Raw genomic sequence first — 21,888 nt, forward strand, 5'->3', positions numbered from 1 at the left:
CTAGAGATGGCGGGGTGCTCAAAGTGGCAAAGCCTGGATCATATATCTAGTCTTCAGCTAGGAAAGGAAAAGGCATCTCTGCTCAAAGTCCCACCTGAGCGTATCCAGTGAGGATAGATAATTCCCCAAAGATCCATCATGTTATCATCCAAAGAAGGAAGACTGGAGGCTGGGTAGCCAAAAATCAGAAACACCCACCTGGAGGGTTAGCTGTTGTCATCACTTTGTGCAGTTAAGAAGCGGAAGCTCTGAGGGTCTCCCTGAGTTTCCAGGGTTACACAGCCTGCTCACTCTGCTCGCACTACTCCATGCTGCCTTTTCAGGCACCTCAGACTCACCAGCGCTACTCTTTGTGCCTCCCTCTCTCCCTATCCCATCAGCAGCCTTGAATCCATCTCATCATCTCCATTGCGGCCACTCCTGCCTTAGGTGAGGCCTTAACAGGTCTCACTGCAGGGCTTGTAGCTTGTCTTTCTGCATCTAGACTCTCCTCTTCCTCCAGCTTTCCTTCAGCTGCTGAAACGTGAATTTAATCACATCATTAATCTCTTAAAACCTTTCAAAGGCTCAATACCACAGGCCAGATAAAATTTAAATTCTGCAGCATGAAAGGTAGAGAAGGCTTTCACTCACTTTTTCCAAGTTCATCCTTCACTACTTCCTGCTATTCCTAACTTTCCCCCAAACACTCACCTGAGGGCTCTGGCCTCCTCAGACTCTTCGAGTGTGCCCACTGCGTCTGCCCTCCTCATTCTTCACCAGGCATCCCTTTCCTGACCGAGTTATCCTGGTCACTCCCAAGTAATTCTCAAAGCCCATGTCAAGTACACCTTTACTGTGAAACCTTCACTAATTTCTCTGGGCTCTTTTGTGGTATTCCTACTGCATTCTCTATATAGTCACCTGTCAACTTATAACACTGGGCTACCATCACCAGTTATATATTTGTAAAATTAGTAAGGGCCACAATATTTGCAGTTAGTATTTTCTAAGCACTTACTGCATACCAGGTACTGTGCTAAATTCTTGATATGAATTACTTTCATTTAATCCTCACAATCCTACCAAAGAAGTGGATGCTATTATAATACCTATTTCACAGATGAGAAAAAAAGAGGCTCGGAGAGGTTAACAAACCTGTGCAGGTGAAACAATAAAAACCAGAGCCAGGATGTAAATCCAGGGACTTTGGCTCCAGAATCCTGACTTTTAATCCCTTGTTACCTGCCTTCTCCTACCAGACCATGATAGTTTAAGTGCAGAAACCACAAAAAGGTCCCACTTTTCCAGCTCAGTGTCTTCTATACATAAGGAACATCCACTGAAGGAGAATATAAATGAATACATTAATGAAAGCTCAAACTCCTTTCTATCTGGCAGGGCTCAGCGGTGGCCCTGTCTGAAGGTGGGATCGCTTGGGGTGCCACACCTTGGGAATGCCTTCAGTGGTGGGATCTGCACTTACCGCCAGCTTTTTCCTGATAGCCTCAAGTTTTTCAGTAGCTGCAGCCAGTTCTAAGTTGGCTTGGGCTAAGGCTTGGCGTTTGGGCTCCACGTCACAGTAGACCTTAAAATCCACGTGGGGGTTAATTCACAAGGTCATAACAATGCAAGGAGAACAAGTAATCATCCAGTCTTCTATTTGCTGGAAGCTTTATCATTCAAACCTCTAATTCTCCTAGAAATTTGTTGTTTATTCTTAGGAATGGCAGAACCTAGTGGCAGAACCAAAATCCAAAAAGCCTTCCAAGTTCTATCTGGCTGTCCATTACCTACTCATTTATTCCAGACACTAGAGTTACAAGGACTTGCATAAAATGCTTCACAGGTCAAACACCATTAAGATACTAAACTTTTTTCCTAAAATTGGGAGCTGTTCCTCCTATCACCAAAAGTTGCAGCTAAAGGTGGTCTTGCCTTTAAGGCAGAAAATCAGTGTGGAGAAATTCTCTGAACCCAGGAAGGAGTGAGGGAGATAGCCTTACACCGTCTCAACCACACTTCCACTTTCTTTTCTAAGTTCCCAGCCACCTGAAGTGTCATTTTAATGGGCGGTTGGAGAATTTGGTTAGACCAGTTTTCTCCTCTTGGGGAGAGAGGAAGGAAATTAAATTTTCTTTACTATTTCATAGCAACACGACCCAGAACACAGCTGCCGTACAGCTCCATGCTCCTCTTTGCACCTACGGTGTGAGGTGAGCCCTGCGGACAGGCGTGTTCTGATGGAGAGAAGCCGTCCAGCAGCCGTCACCTGCCTGCACTCCTGCTCGATACAGGCTTCCACTAATGAGGGAGAGACCAACAGGTCCTATTCCTGTGGGTCCCCAGTGTGAGGGTTAGAACCCAGTTTTATGAAAACCATTCTGGGAAGGACATCGGCATTTCCTGTGCAATTCCATTTTTGAATATAACGCTCTACCCTCCAAGACAAAAGTGAGACAGTTCTCTCCAGTGGAGGGTCATGCACTGTTGTTCCCTTTTACATCCAGTACTCCGCAGAGTACTTGGCTCATAGCTGACAGACAATGAGTATCTGAAAGATCAATAACTGAATGAAACGATTCTCTCTCTCTACACTGCCTGAAAGTACAAACTTTCGATGAGACCACAGACAGTCAAAAAAGCATTTGTCAGGAAAATACTAAAGCTCCCAAATGGTTAATTCCTCCTCTCATTAAGTCTACTAGAGTAAATTTTTGCTTTGAGAGAAGGGATTAAGTTTAATTAAACATGAATTCAGCCTTGCAGTTGTTTCAAGTCAACAACTGAAATGAATATTTTAATGTAAATAAATATAATTAATTTACCCAACAAGTTTTTAGCTCATCAAATCAAACTAATTGCTGCGGTTTGATCTAAAGTCACTACTCACTCTACTCTAAAAAGAGAGTTCTCAACATTTTAAATATCCTCCAACATAGAATTCTGTTTTATCTGACACTTTCATGTCTCATTCTCAGAATTTTATCTCACGCAGACAGTTAAACATCAAATTATTTTACATATTTTGCTGGCCTAGGAATTAATATATGTATGGCCCTCTCTGAGTTAACAGTGTAAACCATCTGATTATGATGAATACCTCATAGAATTTAATGATGTTGATAACCCAGGCACAGAGACCAGCTGCTGCAAAGGATTTGGTCCGAATCAGGTTTGGATTGAACTCTGGGTCTTTCAAATACTGCTCATTCACCACTTTTAGACAGTTCTCTGGAATGTGCTCTTTGTCGTAGTTAATCAACGCTTGCAAAAAATCATCAACCTGTAAAGCAAAAAGACTTACGGCCATGAACCATTTGGACTGCAGAGAAAATCCCAAGATCAAAAGTTAAAATCAGCTTTTAGGACTCACATTACAAAGGCAAAACTGGCAAGCTGCATTTATCCCACTGTTTGACTTTTTCAGTCTTTCTAGTATAAAGTTAGAATTAGCAATGGACACTTTTAAAAAAATCTCTTCTATCCCAGGGTAAAATATTCAGTCCCTGCACAGGAGGCATTCTCATTTTGAAGAAAAGAAAGGCAGGAAAGAAAAAGGAAAACACATAACACAAAACCCCTCTGCTTCACCTTCCTGTACATTAGTAACATTTTTCCAGCATACAGAATCCATGTAATTTTCTCCCTCCTACACTTAACTGCTTTCATAATTTTGAAAATAATTAGCAACCTGCCAACGGCTGCTAGTATTTACTTAGGTGTGCTGAAATCCCACACTAACCTCCAGCTCGGCAAACAAAAAATTCTAAGTCAGGAGAACATATAGCAGGTTACACTCAACAAATACAAGGACAATTTCCTTCAATCTGAACATCTTTTGCTGTCAAGCATACTATATCCACAGTACTGAACACAGAAACGGTCAGGATTTTCATTTGCCGGGTCGTCTGATACCTTTCCCATGAAGACTTTAGCTGCTTTCCAACTCCGGTCTTTTGGCACCCTGCCCCGGGGAGCCAGAAGGACCATCACGGCCGCAGTAACGTTGGTAACGGCATTTGGAGGGTTGGGAAAGACTTTCAGCTCAGTGAGATTGACCTGAGGAAAAGCACACACACTCTCAAGATCAGGGGAGGTCCGGAGAAGAGCTGTTAGGCTATCAAGCCAGTCTTCAGGGGCTGGTCTTTTCTGTCCTCTCCTTTCACCCCAGCTTTTTCTGACCACCCAGGGATCCCACCTTGGGACCCCAGGAGGTTCAGTTCTTGCCAGCACTTCTCTAAGTGAAACATCACTGCCCTTTCTTGGCTTCCAAGTAAAATTATCCATCTGATAGCCCAGTCCTGCAGACATCTGCACACTCAGCCCAGGGAATTTTATAAACACAGGTTTTAAGGTATTTTGGGGTCTGTCCCACCTATGTCATACATTTGGCTTTTAACCAGGTCTTCCCAGAAACATCATCTCTTAGTTCACAGTCTCTTGGTTTTCTGCTTTACATGCACAAGAAACCTCTTTTGTTGTATCTTCTATTATAATGCCTCTCAATTAGGACGATGCCTGCAGAGGCTGAACCTCCTTTCTGCCCTCATCCTTCACCCTCGACTCCAGGTCAGAATCTTGATATACCCAACAGATGGTATTAACAGGAAAAATTACAAGGATCAGGGCAAATACTGTGGAGCAAGAATCAGTACCTATAAGAAATATATGTAGATTCGTGATACTTTTTTTAAAAATAAGTATTTCCTGGGATATTTCATGAGCTATATGACACACTCTTGCTTATAAAACCTCATCAAATGCTGACCCTGATTCTGCTCCATTACCATAAACTGCCTATTTGTTGCGGAAATGACTGCAAAGAACAGAAAGGGTGTGAAAATAAGAGTAAAAGCAAAAACTTAAAACATGCTGATACTATTTGAGAGCTGGATAATCAAGATCCTTTCACTGTTTATAAATACACTGAGCTTGATATGTAAGCAATATTACTTTGACTGAGTAGATAATAATATAGTTAGACAAGTTGCAAATGTAAAGCACAAAGAAGAAAATAAACACTGTCTGCTCAGAAAGAGGAAAACACGAAACTCCATTACTCAGAGATAATCAGTTACTACCACCCTTTTTTTCCTATGCACAAGCATATTTCTAGCAAAAAAAAAAGTCATAGTATATCCTATTTTATAATCTGACTCATTCACTTAATATATCACGAACATTTTCTCAGCTTGCTAGCTAGTATACAACAGTATCGTTTTAATGGCAGCAGGATAGGTGAATGCAGAATAACCTTCCATCATGGTACATTTATGGTCTTTTAAATTGTTCAGTCTTATGGTAATACTGTAAGAAATATTCATGAAGATCACAATTCTTTGCTCACAGTTAAAATTATTTTCTTCAGAAAAACACTGAGATAAATGAATTGAATATTTCTTTGAAGAGCAGTTAAAGCCTGAATCCTTTACTCCTTGAAGTTGAATCTTAAAATCTTCAGGCCTAGTAATGCCCTGGGATTCTCCCCAGAGGCCTAGTAGAACCTGAGGGCAAGACAAGCTGCAGACTCTTAAATAACCTTGCCCATAAATCCATTTTTCCTTACAATACCCTTCTGACCATCACAGATTATCTCTTAATGGGAACAGAAATGCTCAATGAGATTTTGCTAATAGCATGAAGCCAGGGAAAACAGTGCGGGTCACTCAGTACCTCAGTACCTCCGTTTCCAGCCTGTTGTTCTTTTCCTGAGGGTCTCTCATTAATGCAACTTTTTGTCTACAGGGGAAATAAGGAACCCTCTACTTCGTTCTTTAAGCAACACAGAATATGAACCACTGGATTTGTGCCAAATAAAATTGCTAACAAAACTGCCTTTCATTAGAGTACACACTGCATGGTGCTGGAAGCATTCAAAAGGAGACTGCTTGCTGGGGTGAGGTAGGGTGGACTCCAGGATGCAAAAGGAAGCTGAACTATAGTGATGACCTCAAATGTTTGTTTCAACCGTAACATTTGATGGGACTTCCTTTCCTCCTTAAAAATTCTTTGGTTGCATGGACTTTACTCTCAGCTCAGTCATTCAACCTCCAATAACCTTCAAAGGTTACTCTGAGGAACCCACGAGCCAAGGAATCCTCCTTACCCTGTTGAGTGTATTGAGGGCAGCTGTGGCGGCCACCAGCGCTGGCTCAGCCTTCAGTAAGTCGGCCTCGCACTCTCTCTGTTTCTGGGACACTTCCGTCTGAATGGCTGTCACCTAACCAGAGAGGAGAAGCACATAAACCCACAGACACAAATGATCACCTCAGAGATCTCTACAGAAAAACGCAGGCCGAGCAGATGCACTGGTCAGTAATTCGTCTGTATTTGGAACAGGTGAAGAATTTCTCTTCAAGACTAATTTCCTTTCAGGCAGAGTCTATGTACAAAGCATTGCACATGCACAAAACACACACAAGACAAATCTCAACACAAGTGGATTCAAGTATCAAAATGCTCCAAGAAGGGCTTTGACTATTTTAATGATAAAGTGCCATTAATAATAAATGCAAGATGAAGCAATCCCTCTGTTCGTCAATTTGCTTTTTCACAGAGTCCTGGACAAGTGAAAACCCACGCTGGCTCATTCTCTAATTTTTGCTCACATTTACCTTACCTACATTACCTAATTACTTACATTTCCATGACCTTAAAGGCATGTTGACTCCCCTTTAAGAATAAATGTGAAGCTATTTTGTTTAACTCGCTAAAAGATACCGTTCTATTCTGTGCATGTTTCACCACAGACAGAATTTCTATGAAGAGTAATTATTGTTTTCTCTGAGAACCTGGCTAAGAAACCAAAGCTGCAACAATGCAGGTCCAGTCTTTGGCAAGGGGACCAGGACACTACTGTCCACTCTCCTGCTGAGGGTCCAGCAGTGCTCTTCACATGCCTGAGAGGGTGCGGCACCAGCATCCTGACAGGAACACATGTAATACAGTACAGGGAAGCCATGCTGATACACTTGAACCAAACCAAAATGAGACGCTTTGGAGTTATCCTCCTCCTTTAAAGACACCTATAGAACTTGAATGCCCAGGAAGGGTAAAATTGTGGTTCTCAGCAGAAATCTGAGTTTCAGAGCTGTGGCCCTGAGCCCCGGGATTCAGTCACCACAGAGGATGGTTCCTCTGGTGATGGTAATTGTGAAATGTAAAGTGTGAACAAAAGGACATTTCTTCAGATGTGTTTGGAATAAGCACGTTTAACTATACCATAAAATTAAACACTGCTCACAACAAATTACATTATTTACGGCAGCTTTATTAGCAATAATTACTCTTGTTCTGATTAGCCATTATTTTGCTTTGTACTGCACCTTTTATGAACATAGTTGGTTCAGGGTAGATACGTGGTCTTCAGCCAATACTTACACACTACCATTAACATAAATAAGGAAACTCCACCTGCTTATTGAGAACTGCTCCAAAACCACAATCCTCAAAACTGCCAGGAATAGACCATGAAAATTCTAAGAATACTACATTTTCACTGTGCTAGAGAACACTGCTATAGATGAAATTGAGAATGTATGTAAGTGAGTTATTATCTCAGATTTATTTATTGTCCATAAGGATGTTACACATCTGTACATGCTGTTTGTGACCACCGATAACAGCATCATTTTCAATTGGACTCAGGATCATAGATTTTTAATACTTAGAAATCTCAGAGAGTATTTTTTCTACATGCTACTTCTATGAAACTAGGGGTTGTAGACTCTTCTCCTTCTAACTCTTTTCCTGTGAATGGAGTGTTATTTTGGGTAATTTGATCAACAGAGCAATCTGGGACATTTAATAAATAAAACCCCACAAATGTACATTAAAAATACTCTAGGTTGGTCAATGTACTTCCCATTCACAACTCCTATCATCCTACGGTGCAAGGACACTAGAGTAGTTCAAGTGCTGTGCATCTGAGCAACTTGGTGGGCCTCACAGTGCAATCTCCTCTGTCCCCAGAAACTAATACATGGCTCTTACCTGTCTTCAGACTAGAGCAAATTCCTGATGGTCCTCCCAAATCCAGCCCCACCCACCTTCAGAAAAGAAACACATGAAGAAACTGAAGACCAATCAAAATCAAGGAAGATGTCCAAGTTTTGAAGAGATTATATGAGCCCTGCAATGTGGAAGGTACTTTCACTCAACAAAGAAAGCAGTTGGAAAGGGGTCAAAGGATCCTTACAATTTGGAGCTGTTAGGTGAAACAAAGATCTAATTCTCACAGGCTTCATGGTGCTCATGTTCCTTGCAGTCACTGCTGGCAGTGCAGTGGTCTGAATGGCCCTCAATGATTTTATAAATTTGAAGCAACAATTTCAACTGGCTTCTCTACATGGGTTGTCAAGATGCACAGCAAGGCAGTCTCTAAACCCCAATGTTCGTTTAGTTGTATTAAACACGGCCATGTCCTTTTTGATTACTTTTGAATTACTTCTTATGTATTAAATCTTGAAGACCCCAATTCCCTAGAATCACAGAGTCCATATACACCCCTCTTGAAGAACCACACAGAATCTAGCACATCGCTGAACATACAACAAACTTGAGCCCACAGCACATACTGGGTGTTGATTCATTCTTGACTCTACATGGTTGAATTACAAACAGACCTTCCTTCCATGACCACCAATTTAAAACAGTCCCTTCCACGATCGAATCTATTTGACTTTCGTCACAGTCCTTATCACTGACACAGAATATCTCGTCTATCTACGTGTCACCCGTCTCCTGTCAGTCTTCTCGGTTACAATGTAAGCCACATGCAGACTCTGTGGATCACACATCCTCAACAGCCTAGAAAAGTGCTGGGCAAAAAATAGGTGCCAGTCAACATTGGTATTTATAACCAAATTAAGACTCAGGACAGAATGAAAGTATTTGTTAGTATTATCTTCATTTCTTGGTATGGATTAGATATAAAAAATAGCATGTGTCTTTCATGTTTGAAGAATTTTATGAAACCACCTGTCAGGTGAGTTCTAATTTGCTAAAATATTTTACCCCCTTTGCGAGGATAATTTTTGCCTTAGGAATTCACGTGCAAAAATGTGAAAATACCTCCAGAGGACTTGTTATATTTTAAGATCTGTAGAGATGGGTTATGAGATAGTAATTATTAGAACACCACTTATGTGTGTAATGCCTGAAAAATATCCCCTGGGTGGAATTAGCTTATGATAATCACATCATGTATGATAACTAATTACTTAATATAAAAATATACTTTTAAGAATATCCTCCACTTATCTGAAACGCAATGGAAACATAACCAGAATTAGGAATTATATGCCTATGGACCAAATGTGCCTTATCATTCAGCTTCAAAAATAAGTTTTGAAAAAAAATTATTTATTTACTACTTTGATTCTTCAATATATTTTTCAAGTCTTTAGTTGGGCAAACTAATGGCAAACATGCTTAATACACATTAGAAAAAAGAAAAACAACTCAATTGCCTATGAATGAATGACAGCACCACTGGAAAAACTCAAATATCTTCTGGTATCATAAATGCAAGGGTAATAGCATAATGGCTCCTGAGCCACTAGCTATCAGAGGCCTCATAATTTTTAATTTTTTATTAACTAAGCACGGATTATAGTTTTTTTGTCTAAAATAAGAGAACTTACCTTGTACATATAGATTCATTCAATTTTTTAAATAAATATTTAGTAATCATTCTGTATACTATGATAGTTCTTTTGGGACAGGGAAATACACAAAAATAAAATACCTTCCCCCTGTGGCTGAAGTTTTGGTAAAAAGACAAAATGAGTTACATTTATTTCAGAATTGCTGGAAACCCAAGTATAAAGAAAGCAGAATCAATATAATTCTGAAAGTAACCGTTTCCAACAATGAAACCTAATACAGAAAGCCAGGGCCTCCAGTGAATCAAAAAGAACAAATTTAGCTTAGAATATAATAAGAAACTCAAGTTGCATTATTAAAATGCAAAAACTGAAAACCATCTTGCAAAGTAACGGAATGGGCTTTGTTAACAATTGAGTTGTTCAATTTGCCTAAAAACGGAAAACCTTTAGAAACCTCCGAGGTGACTCCATGACCTTTACTGTATTACAAATAGGCCTGATGTTCAAGATCCACAGCCATTATATGCCTGAATGAGCTCAGTATTTATTGTTCTTTCATATCATTCAAAGAGCTGAAAGGTTGGGAAAATGCATAATGTAAAGAAAGGTCAAGTGGTAATCATGGTGTGAAATGCTGTTACATGTGTAACTATAATAATTCTTTAGATTTTATGCTCCCTGGAGAGGAAGTTGTTCAAAATTGTTCACCTACCAAGGTTTATTTTGTGCTAAATATAGCTCAGCGCTCTAAGCAGTGGAATTAGCCTGACCTTTTGCTCCTCGGCGTCTGCGATAGCCTTTTCCCGGCTCACTTTCTCCGTCTGAAGCCTGATCTTTGTGATCAGAGCTTTAGCATCGTGATTTCTTAGCTGTAACTCGGCTTCCTGAGAGGCGAGCCTCCCTTTCAGATCTTCCACCTAAAGGAAGAGTCATGATGTTAAAGTAACTCGTGTCAGTAACAATGAACATCAGATATAGCTTATTTTTCTTTTTTAAAGAATTCAGGGATGCTTAACAGTTTCTATCTTGCATTTGTTTCCACCCTGATTTGACTTTCATTCCATGTGCAAAAATGCAGCCCCCACCCCCCTTTTCTCCATACAGGAAGAGACAGAATAATGCTTTCCAATGGTTGTGGGGAACACGTCATTAATGGATGTCAGTATCAACTAGACGTTTATCTTCTCAACTCTGGGCAGTCAGGGAAGCACCAACAGCAGTCCCCACCCAAGCACCTGTTGCTCACGCCCCCCTCCTTTTTGGTTCTGTGTGGTATAAATATTACTGCTTTTTTTTCCCCCAATCATAAAAACAAAGAACAATCATAACCATTTATTTTGACTCACTTGCTGAAAACACTCCAGTGGCATCATCTTGTGGAACAACACTCCACTCCTATATCCAAGGACCCTTGTAACCGCCACCTCAACGTGGTTTATTTACATTCCACCTAAAAGGCACGACCACTACTGGGCCTGCTACCTGTGCTACTATCGTTTCAGCTAAGGCTGACTGTTTAACCTCTCTGCGAATTCGGGGTAGCACTGCACAGTGACGTTTGTTTCTCTCTTCTTTTTAGCCAGATGAAACTAGTCCCATGTTAGGCCATAATCAAAAGCACCACCCATGAGACTAGAGGAAAGCCCTGACATTTCAGTTTCTAAGAAAGCCGTTAGGCCTGAAACGTCCAGAGCAACTCAAGCCCTGGGTACGAGGCCTCAGCCATGAAGAGAAGTCACTGGGGCTCTCTGTTATGACCTAGGCTAAATCTGCAGTGGGGATCCGTGGCTATAAAAGGGGTTTGGCTTTGCTGCACTGCATGAACAGCATTAAGGTTTAGACATATTTCAAATGGCCTGGCTAGCAGTGGGACTGCTTCAGGGGCACACGCTCCAACATGAAGACTTTTTGCTCCACACATACAACATGATCTTAAACTTTAAGGTTCTCCCAGTGTCCACACAGGAAACTATACTTCCTCTTCACAATAAATTAATTTAAAAAACTCTTAAGGTGCTGTTCAATATTACAGTCTCTCTTCTACTAATTATTAAGAGCATAACATGCACAAATAGCTAACGAAAAGAAATCAGTAGTCCTTCCATCAAGACTACAGATATCTTCTTCTCATAATTTCTGCCTGCTGTTTCTAGCCAAGGGGGAATAAGGAGATGCCCAACAGCCCTGAACCTGGCAGACACCGTGAATCTCCTGTCCCTTCCTTTCCTCCTCTCCCCCACCCCCTCAACTCATCAACACACCACTGAGATGACTGTTTGGAAACCACAGACTCTCTCTCCTATGGCTGAGAGCTGCCACCACTGGGATGAATCAGGATGACACCCCCTCCCCCATGCTTTTTCTCTGTTATTCGAGAAGAAAACCCTTTAAGTGTGGCAGAGGACCCATCAGTACTGACAGTTCAGTTTAGCCAACACTATCATTTCCCGGTGCAAAGTCAACAGGCTCAGTTTGTGACATCATTCCAAGGGACATAAAAGCTCTGGGACACAGATCTCCTTCACTTTTAGCTCAAAAGGACTCCTAGGAGAGTCCTTCTTTACTAGGGAAAAGGATCTTGATTCACGTGAGATGGAATCAGAGAAACAGGGAGAGGGAAGACAAATGAAAGAGAAAGAAGGCAAAAACGTAAGAGATTCTTTGGGGGTCTTCCAGCAACTGGTTTTTACATCACTCAGTCCTGGAAACTGTCCTGGAAGCCTCCTCACTCTGGTTCCCAAACGTGGTCCATCTACTCACTGCTCAGCACAGATGACAGTGTTTCACCAAAGAGCCGTTCCTTAGATATGAACAAAGGGGCCAAGAGGCAAGTGATGCTTTGGCCTTGAGAATGCTTGAAGGACATGGCGAGAGAGTCCTTCAGGGTGAAAGGTGCCAATATACACTCTCCCAACCAGGTTCTGGCTTATTTCCAGTCTAGGCACGGATGGACCACCCAGCACTCTTGGTGGGTAAGCTGGCCTAATCTCTTGAAAAGCATATGGGAGGACAACCTGATAATGGTACTCTGAAGAAGCCCACTGGAGTTTCTGGCCTTGAGGTGACCACTGGTGAGAATGTTTTTTCCCCTTTAGCTCTAGAGCCTGGTGGGCCCAGAGAGAGGCTGGGCCATTCTCCAAAGTCTCCATCTCCTCTCATGCTGATTTCTTTGGCCAGTCACAGAGAGGCAGCTTGGAACTATGGGCAACACATGGACTTTGCATAGATCTGGGTTAAACTCCAACCTCATAGTCTCTGTGGCCTTAAAATCTTGAAGCCTCCTATAAAATTACAGTAGCAACACCTACTTCACCAACATGTTTGGTTTTTAACAATAAAATCAGATGCTATGCGTACAGACCCACTCGCAATTAACATCCTATGCTAACCCTCTCCTGATGTACTCTGGGAGGTCAGAGGTGCTGTCCTTCAAGGTAGTGGAGGACCAGTGGTTGAGGATGAAGGCAACACTGGATACTTCCATCCAAGAGAGACAGTGGCTGAAAGGAGCAGATCAGACACCAAGGTCAGAGAAAACTGCTATACTTAGGGACTCTAATCACAACCACTCCGATCACATCATCAGCCAGGAAACGATGCCATCACTGGGGGTTGAGAATCTGAGACCAAAAGGGATCCTACTTCCATCCTCTGGTAACAGAATTCTTGATAAGCCCAGAGCACCAAAGCAATCGGAGAGGAGACGGGAATCAGCTGTGCCTGCTCCGCTCACCATCTCCACACTGCACTGCACCGAGTCAGGCCAGTGAGAGGAGGGCGCTCTCCAAACCAGCTGCGACTGAGCTTAGGAAAGCAGGAACAAACAGTGTGTTCCTTGGGTCATTAAACTGTCCATTTTAGCACCAGGCATCTTACATAAATGGGTTGAAATGCTGCTTCAAGAGTAAATACATTTTTTAATTTGAAGAGCAGAGATTTCACTAAATCATAAAACACCCTGGTCGTACCTGAGAGGCTGTGGTTTTTAGCTTCTGGATGCCGTTCACCAAGTGCTCTTTCTTCTGGGAGACCTCTTTTTGTTTCTTCTTCAACAGGCTTTTAAACAACGACACTTGTTCTAGAAAACTCTTTGGGGTGGTATAGTTGTATCTTCTCTCGTTCTGGTAATACCTGGCACTCATTTCACTGACACTAGTGTGAACGTGGGCCATAAAAAGGCTAACAGCATCTTTGTTCAGGGGCTGCAAACACAGACATTGCAATTCATGTAAAAAAAATGCAATTTACAAAAAAGAAGAAAAATCATCAAAATTATATGGTGTTTATTTTCTAAAAGCCAGAACAAGTTACAGTAGATCTAGGAAAACTTATTTAGTCTTGAAGAGGTCTCTACAGGATGAGAAAAATGACAAGAAAGCATCTGGCTAAGTAATCTCTTCTTGCCAAGTAGGGCAAAGGATTTATATGTGCTCCACATACCAAACCCAAAAGTCAAAAAAGCCAACATGCAACACAAGCCCTGCTTTTCACAACTTGATTTTTATCAAGTGTGTGCAAGAGAAAATGGAGAAAATGAGACACGGTACTCAGAGAAGTATTTTTGGCATTGCTTTCAAGTTAAACTTTAGCCAAAGAAAACCAACAACCCTGCAGTCATGGAAACAATAAAAGCTGAAGCTGAGCCATACATGGTTTTATAAGAATCATGTGAAAACAAACTGGATGGCAAGGCATATGAGTCACTGTTTCTGGGAGAAAAATATGATTATTTCTACTCTAATTTGGAAAACAAACAAACCAACAAAAAACGAGCAACTCTCCTTTGAAGATTCACTGGAGAACTCCCCAGCAGACATTCTTTCCGTTTTGTCCTCTATGACTTCTGAAGTAGTTAACTTTTTAATTTGTGGAGTCACATCTCCCTCATTTTAATGATTATTTATTGCATTCTGTACAAGATGAACCAGGTTCAATTAATCAAGGGAAGCCTAAAAATCAATTAATATGAATTAAATGAGCTACACCAACTCTTAGGAAAGTCACACATAATTTACCAAAGGGTTGTCAATAACGCTCAGACATCTTTGGGAAAATTGCACCCAAGTGGCTGGTGATGCAGTTAAACGTTTCAAACCTGCACCATTAATATCACAACCAGGGGTGCGAGGAGAGAAAGGCTGGTTCTTGCTGAGGAAGAACAACTGCTCCTAAACAACGTCTAAACACACCGCTTTGCAGCCTCCTGATAAACGCCTGAGTGGGTTTAAAACATGTACATCCTGGATTGTTTTGCATATTAAAAATCCATCACGCCAGTAACCAAAATAATGCACTTAAAGCAAAATTTAAATACCGGAAGATACAAATCCTGACTATTCTTTCTACTAGGTCCCGGACATATGTATATGACCAAACAGTGGATTCAGAATATAAATTTGCAAGGAAGTTATGTAACACCACATAAATCACAGCCCCCTGGGGGTTTTATTTTTAAAAGAAGCTGACTGCAGTATAAACATGGGCAGAAATTCACTTCTGTCCCGTCTTGTTTTAACGTGACTAAAATCAAGCACATATCTTTCTCCAATATAGACAGATATGTCCCCAGCCAAACACAACCTCCTTACAGGAAAGAAAAAAAAACCTGGCCTCTGCCCAACTATGATCCTTATGAGGAGGCTCCTCGGCTGCCCTGAAAGGCTCTCTTTAACAACAGTTTCATTTGTAAATCCTCGATGGAAGAAGTGGTTTCCGGTAGAGCTGGAAGTGGCCCCAGACAACTTGTCTCAATGGGGCAAAATAACTATTGTTATCCGGGCTTAACAAAATGGCACAGCATGGGAGACTTGCAGAGCCAGGGAGCAGCTGGTTGTAATTCACACTGTTTTTCAGAAAACTCTAATCGTTCCAGAACAGACCTCTTTGATGACTGGTCTTCCCTGCATTCTCAATTTGTCACTTTCTCTTATGATAAGGTCAGTAGTGACAGCACTTCCTGACATTAACAGCTGTGGCTTTTAAAAGGGTCATTGTAGAACTACTAATTGCAGTAATTTCATTAGCATAAATTATTTATTCTGCCATTCACTTATCTCCAGTTTTCTTTTGGGGGGTGGGAGGAGATGGCTGCTGGTGTTGGGGCGGCTGCAGCCACGGCAGTGCAATGCTGTTTTTTGCTTTCAGAGACAGGAGTGAAGAACATCGTTCCTGCTATATTGGGTCCCTTAATGAAAACCGGTTGATCCCATTTGTAGTCATTTCACAGCCAATCAGGGTGAAGGCAAAACTAAAAATAAGCCAAGTGCCACTATCCAATGGTTATAAATCCCAGGTTTCTCCACAAAGAGGCTTTGGAGAATGTTGCTGTAGCCAATGAATAATCACATGCAAAGATGAAACTGCTTTTTCCTTACATTAAGAAAAATGCCATATGATATCACTTCTACATGGAATCTAAAACAAAGACAAATGAACTTATTTACAAAACAGAAGACATAGAAAACAAACTTATGGTTACCAGAGAGGAAAGGGGGTGGGAAGGGATAAACTGGGAGTTTGAGATTTGCAGATACTAATATATATATATAAAATAAACAACACGTTCATACTGTATAGCACAGAGAACTATATTCAGTATCTTGTAGTAACTTAAAATGAAAAAGAATATGAATATGAATATATGTATATTCATGTATGACTAAACATTAAGCTGTACACCAGAAATTGACACCTTGTAAACTGACTATATGTCAATAAAAATATATATGCATATATACAAAAAAAAACAACAAAAAAAGAAAAAGTGTTTAATTTCTACTCTCTTGGTTAGCTCACTGTAAACACAAAAACACAAACAAATCTCTCCTATGAGGTGTGACGGTTCTCAGCTGCTGCCACACCAACTGCCCCGGCCATCTGACTCTTAAAGCAAATGCCCAGCACGTCCCCATGGTTGAAAATGACAGCAAAATTTGAATGAAAACCAATGTCTGGAGGCCAAAACAAAATCAAATACTGGAGGTGTCACAGAGGATTTTACACCTTCCCAAGGCCAATAAAGACAACTCTACGCCTGGACTTTAAAATTTAATCTTTCAAAAGTCTTGTATTCAAGGGAGGGGTGTGGGAGGGGTCAAAGGGAGCAGATGGGGGAAGAAGTTTTCCTTCAGTTTAACTTAGGATAATTTTGTAACATACAGTGTCATACACCTACTGTTCATCTTCAAAGTTTTTCTCAGAAATTATTTCTGTTAAGTTTTTACAGCTTTACAGAAGTATAATTAATATATAATAATAATTGCACATATTTAATACCTACATTAATTTTTAATAATTCCAAATCTATTATTTGTATTTTTAGCTCCTTTGAGGGCTGGTAAAAATAGAGACTATATTAATAAGGTATGGTGGTTTTAAGATTGGTTTATTAAATAATGAAAACGTAATAATGCATAAAATGAGCGGTATTACATCGGCGCACCTCTCCTAAGCTCCTCGTGTGCTGATGGGCTCCCAGGAAAAGACTGTGGAGGCAGCCAGAGCTGCGGGGCTTGAATCCTAGGACCTGGGTGAGATTTCCAGTTCTGTAAAGTTGCATTCCCTGAAGTTCCTTTTGCCCACAAAATCAAAGGGGAGAATTTCCTTACTACATTTTTGGTTTCTTTTCTTCCTTTCCTTTTCTTCTTCCTTTAGAAGACTCAAACATTTGCGCAATAGTTCTGAGCAGGATTTAAGAATACAGGCTCAGGCAAGAAGGTGCTGACAGGCCCCTTGTCCTCTGAATGATCTTGTGCTATGACCTTCATCCCCTCACCTGTGCAGCAGGGAAACCAGCGGTCCCTGCTGAGAAGGTTGGTGATGAGAGGCAGTAAACAATGCAAAAGCAGGGCACGCGTTACTCTGCTCTTGGTGATAGTAGTCCCAGGAGGATCACCACCACCACCACCACCACCACCACCACCACCGGGCAGCCACAAGCGTTAAACGCAGAGCCAAATGAACTTCTAAATTACATGCTGGTTTTTTTTTTTTTTCACTTGTTACTTTGGTAAAGGTATTATATTGTTATTTTGCTCATGGTTTTTATTTTTTATTTTTGTCTTTAAATGTAGAGACCAAGACGGGTCAAAGGTAAGTTTTAGTCCAGCATAAGCTAGCCATCTTCCAGATGAGTTTCCAATCCTTGAAAGATATTCAATGGTTTACTGACAGAACATGAAAACAAAGCAGCTACCCGTCTTAGAGCAAAGCAGACAAGGCAGGAGATGGTTCTGGGGAGGCCGGCACTAGAGGAACCACCAAGCTTACCTAGGAGGTAATGTTGCTTCCATCTGATTTAGTTAAGCATTCCGCTTAACAGCACGTCCAAGTTCCTGGGCTGCTGTAAAATTGGACCCTACTTTTGAGGTAGAAGAGATTCCTAAAGTTTTCATCACTACAAAAATGCCAGAAAATAGCATTCTACTGCTTTTTTTTTTTGCAATTCTATTCTAAATTTAATTAACACTCACAGAGCAAAAAAATGTACGGTGGACAGTATGTGCCTGTGTACATGTGAAGGAGAAAGAGGGCTGAAGAATGGGCAGTATATTAACCACCTCCTGGGCCTTTTATCATCGATGTAAATGTAGGCTTAAGCCAGTATGAGATTCAGTAGATTCAACAGAAATTTGGTTGCATTTGTTTTTGTCTTGATCTTTTAAAATGTCTTCAGTATTCCTCAGAAAGAGGGTCTTTATCACAAACTCAGAGAATTTCTATTGCACAAGGTTACCTTTCTACTTTTTAAATTCACATTGAATAAACCTCACATTTCAAAGAAAGAATTGCACTAAAAATCATTCATAGAAAAACAGCTAACACACCTATCACTAATAAAATATTGTTTGCTATGTTTCATGCTTTGCCTTACATTTTAAAAGAAACCTAGACACCAATCACCAAATCAGTCTTTAACATACTGATAGCCATGGCACCCAAATCTGGATGACAGTCGTGTTTCCTCAGGAGCACCCGATCACCGTGGGCGATCAACGCATTACAGGCAGCAGAACAGGAACTTTCCTCCTTAAGTGGACATTTTTTATAGTTGGTTTGGAAGATGGTAGTCAAATATGCCATTCATATGTTGCCAAAGCCTGCAACAAGCTCTGGACTGGAGGGGGGCAGCATGTGGAAGAAGCAATTTTACTGCGTAAGCTGATGGCACTGAGCTTGTGTAACCATTCTGAAGTTGTGTCCCAGCAAAAGGACAGAAAATTTTCTCCCGTCAGTTGGCCAACATGCCAGAAAAGGATGGGCGCCTCCATCTCAATCAAATGTTTTTTCTTCCCCTAGTCCTTCCAAAGCCAATCACACTCCTCACAGAGCTTGTCTTTTCATTTCCATTCATTAATTTCCTGTTTCATCAAGCCCTGCTTCCAACTATCACAATTATCCATCTTTAACTTGGAAAACCTATTAGTACTACTGATCTTTTAACACCCGTTTCTCCCGCCTTTTTTCTTAAATTTTCCAAACTGGGACCCATATACTTCTCAGTGAGACCTCCTCCCTATGATCATTTGCAATCCCATTCCCAGGGACACCTGGAGGGTAGCCTCTTCTTCCAAACACCCTGTCTTTCCATCTCCCATTTCTAAATCTCCTGCAAGGAGTACATGTGGACACAAAGTCTTCAGACAAATACTCAGTGATACTTGGGTGTCAAAAAGTATTTTTGGTCACTCTGGTAGCTGCCATTTTAGTTCAAAACCAAGTAACAGAAAGATAGCACAAACATTTACTCAGACACAGTCAGCCCACATCCTTGGATGCTGAGTGTGTACTGACTGAAAATTATATGTCAACACACACAAAACCGCTTGCCTTTAATGAATCCTTTCTCTGTGGCTAAAGGGGAGTCACTGTGTATAAGGACCTTACACTCAGCCGATGAGGTCAATAATTAAGACGTGCCTAAATTATGCTGATAACTCTCAGTCTTAATGGTAGAAATTAAACCTAAGAAAGTGATCAAATTAGTGCTCACTGAAAACATTTACAAGCTGTTTTTGACCTCTACTGAAAAGGCACCACACCATTTTAGAAGAACATGGACATGTTGCACTCTGAATTATAATTACTGCTCCTGAGCAACAAATTAGGAAGGTGGGCAAGTTAAGCACACTGCACTGAAATGAAATCATCTGGCTAATTTGTTTCCAGGCATAATTCAGCTGGACAGAAAAGGTAAAGTGCTTTTCAGTTCCTATTAGGCACTCAGCGTCCTATAGGAGGCACCATGATACCACCAAATAGAGCTCACCACCTGCCAGGAGCCCTCTGGACCTAAAATGATGCAAGTCCTCCTTCATCCAGCAGATGTCAATGGTCACTGGCATATCAGAGCTCCTTCAGTAGTAGCGGGCTTTCAAAGTGGCACCTACTTTGACAGGTGAAAGCTGGCACCGGAGCAGCAAAGGCAAGGGACTTAAATACTGAACTGGACACAAAATTAAACCATGCTACAGCTCTGGTTTCCTCCCAGTGCAAAAATGAACTTAAAGTGCACTGGTCCCTTTCTTTACCAAACCAGCCTGATAAAATGAACTGCATAAAACAGAATTTTGCTACCAAATGATACATACCGGCTCTCTTCCTCTAGAAAACTGGCATTCTGAACCCTTCTTGCAATTATTAGACGACAAAATAATGCCCTGAATAATTTCAGTAATGCAGTGAATTCAGCAGAGCTGAAGAAACCTGTGTTAATAACTGGGATCATTATTGGTCATATTGGATGGTTTTCCAGATTTGAAAGGATAAAATATTCCCGGTAGACTTCCTCTGAGGTGCTAGTGTTAGTCTATTTAGGGAGGACTTTGATCAGAGTGAGAGAGCGCGTGTGTGCATGTGAGAGAGAAGCAGGGAGACTCAGAGCTGACCCGGCGTACCTCGATTCCCTTGGCCTCATCAATGAACCTCCTGCTGACTGTGACCAGAGCCTCCCGCGGCCACGCATGAAACCAGTCAACAGCCGTGCAGTTAACCAGGGCTGGGAACTTGCAAGCTCTGGCTCTCAGTCTGTGACCAACCGGAGAGAAACACAAAACGATCTGTGGAGACATGGGGGCAGGGCAGAACCAGGAGGGTGATGAGTGAGCAAAGAATCACACCGCAATCCTAGACAATGAAAGAAAGACATGCAGCCAACCATGACATTAAACTGGCCTAAAGTACCACAGAGTGGAAAGCAACGTTACCCCCGTGCTAATCAAAGTATAAACCTGCCCCGTTCAACACACAGAAACACTGCTGTATGCCTTCCTTCAAGTCCCTCTCCTTTTAAACATTTTTGAGGATCACCATGAATACTGGGAAATTCCTTCTTTTCTATTAGGCACATCACATTATAACAATAAAAAATAAAAAAAATTTCACTATGGTAATACCAATACTTTATCTCATCTCCTATTCTGTAAATCATCAGGCTCAAAAAAAGAAAAAAAAAAGAAAAATTGGGTAAGGTAATTTAAAAACAATGTTTCAGCATATTGAATGTTTACTTTGTTCCCATTTAAAATAAAATACACCCACTTGAGTTCACATTTCACATTTTTAAAGGAGGAAAAAATTCAAACTATACATGATCCTGATGAGAAATTTACGTTTCCAAAGTTTGATTTAAGGATTTAAAAGTTAATCTAAACGGGTGGGAAGGGATAAATTGGGAGTTCAAGATTTGCAAATACTAACTCCTATATATAAAATGGACCACAAGTTTCTCCTGTATAGCACAGGGAACTATACTAAGTATCTTGTAGTAACCTGTAATGAAAAAGAACATGAAAATGAATATATGCATATATATATGACTGAAACATTATGCTGTACACCAGAAAAAAGAAGTTAATCTAAATCTGAAAGTTTCCATATTCTCTTTAGGGACACAGGGCTGCTTTCTGTCAGGAGGGCCTGAGTTCGGCAGCCACATGTGTCCCAGAAGCTCAGTGACAGAAGCAGGACCCCGGGCTCAGGTGGGTCTGGGTGTCCTTTCTGGGTTTGTCAGAGGAGATGTGCAGTCAAATATTAGCACCAAGAGGCACTCACTGAAGGAGCGTGACTTTTGTCTCTACCTTCTTTCCCAGGACGCTGAGGACTTGAGGGCACTGGGGGCAGTAATGCCAGCTGGGGGAAGGTCTAAGGATGTGCCTTGGTCTCCTTTCTTCTAGACACTGCCTGGACTTGATATAAAACAAAGCTCTGCAGTTCTCTCGGGGAAGTTTCTCATGCTCGGAGATCGGACAACTAACAAAATCATTTTTCAAGGGTATGATTTTTCCCCTATAGTATTTTA

The 21,888-nt window shown here is 41.1% G+C and overlaps 1 protein-coding gene across 1 annotated transcript in view; it reads right to left on the bottom strand.

Annotated features, from left to right (window-relative positions):
• Positions 1-21,888, bottom strand: part of DNAH11 (dynein axonemal heavy chain 11) — a 275,861-nt gene that overhangs the window by 83,500 nt on the left and 170,473 nt on the right. Inside the window, exons 55-61 of the mRNA XM_072964862.1 lie at positions 20,486-20,647; positions 13,559-13,792; positions 10,361-10,507; positions 6,089-6,202; positions 3,898-4,041; positions 3,083-3,265; positions 1,466-1,567 (exon numbers count right to left, since the gene is read on the bottom strand). Coding sequence (XP_072820963.1) covers positions 1,466-1,567; positions 3,083-3,265; positions 3,898-4,041; positions 6,089-6,202; positions 10,361-10,507; positions 13,559-13,792; positions 20,486-20,647 — 1,086 coding nt within the window. The remainder of the gene's footprint in view (positions 1-1,465; positions 1,568-3,082; positions 3,266-3,897; positions 4,042-6,088; positions 6,203-10,360; positions 10,508-13,558; positions 13,793-20,485; positions 20,648-21,888) is intronic.

Source organism: Vicugna pacos, chromosome 7, assembly GCF_048564905.1.
Source record: "Vicugna pacos chromosome 7, VicPac4, whole genome shotgun sequence".
NCBI lineage: Eukaryota > Metazoa > Chordata > Mammalia > Artiodactyla > Camelidae > Vicugna > Vicugna pacos.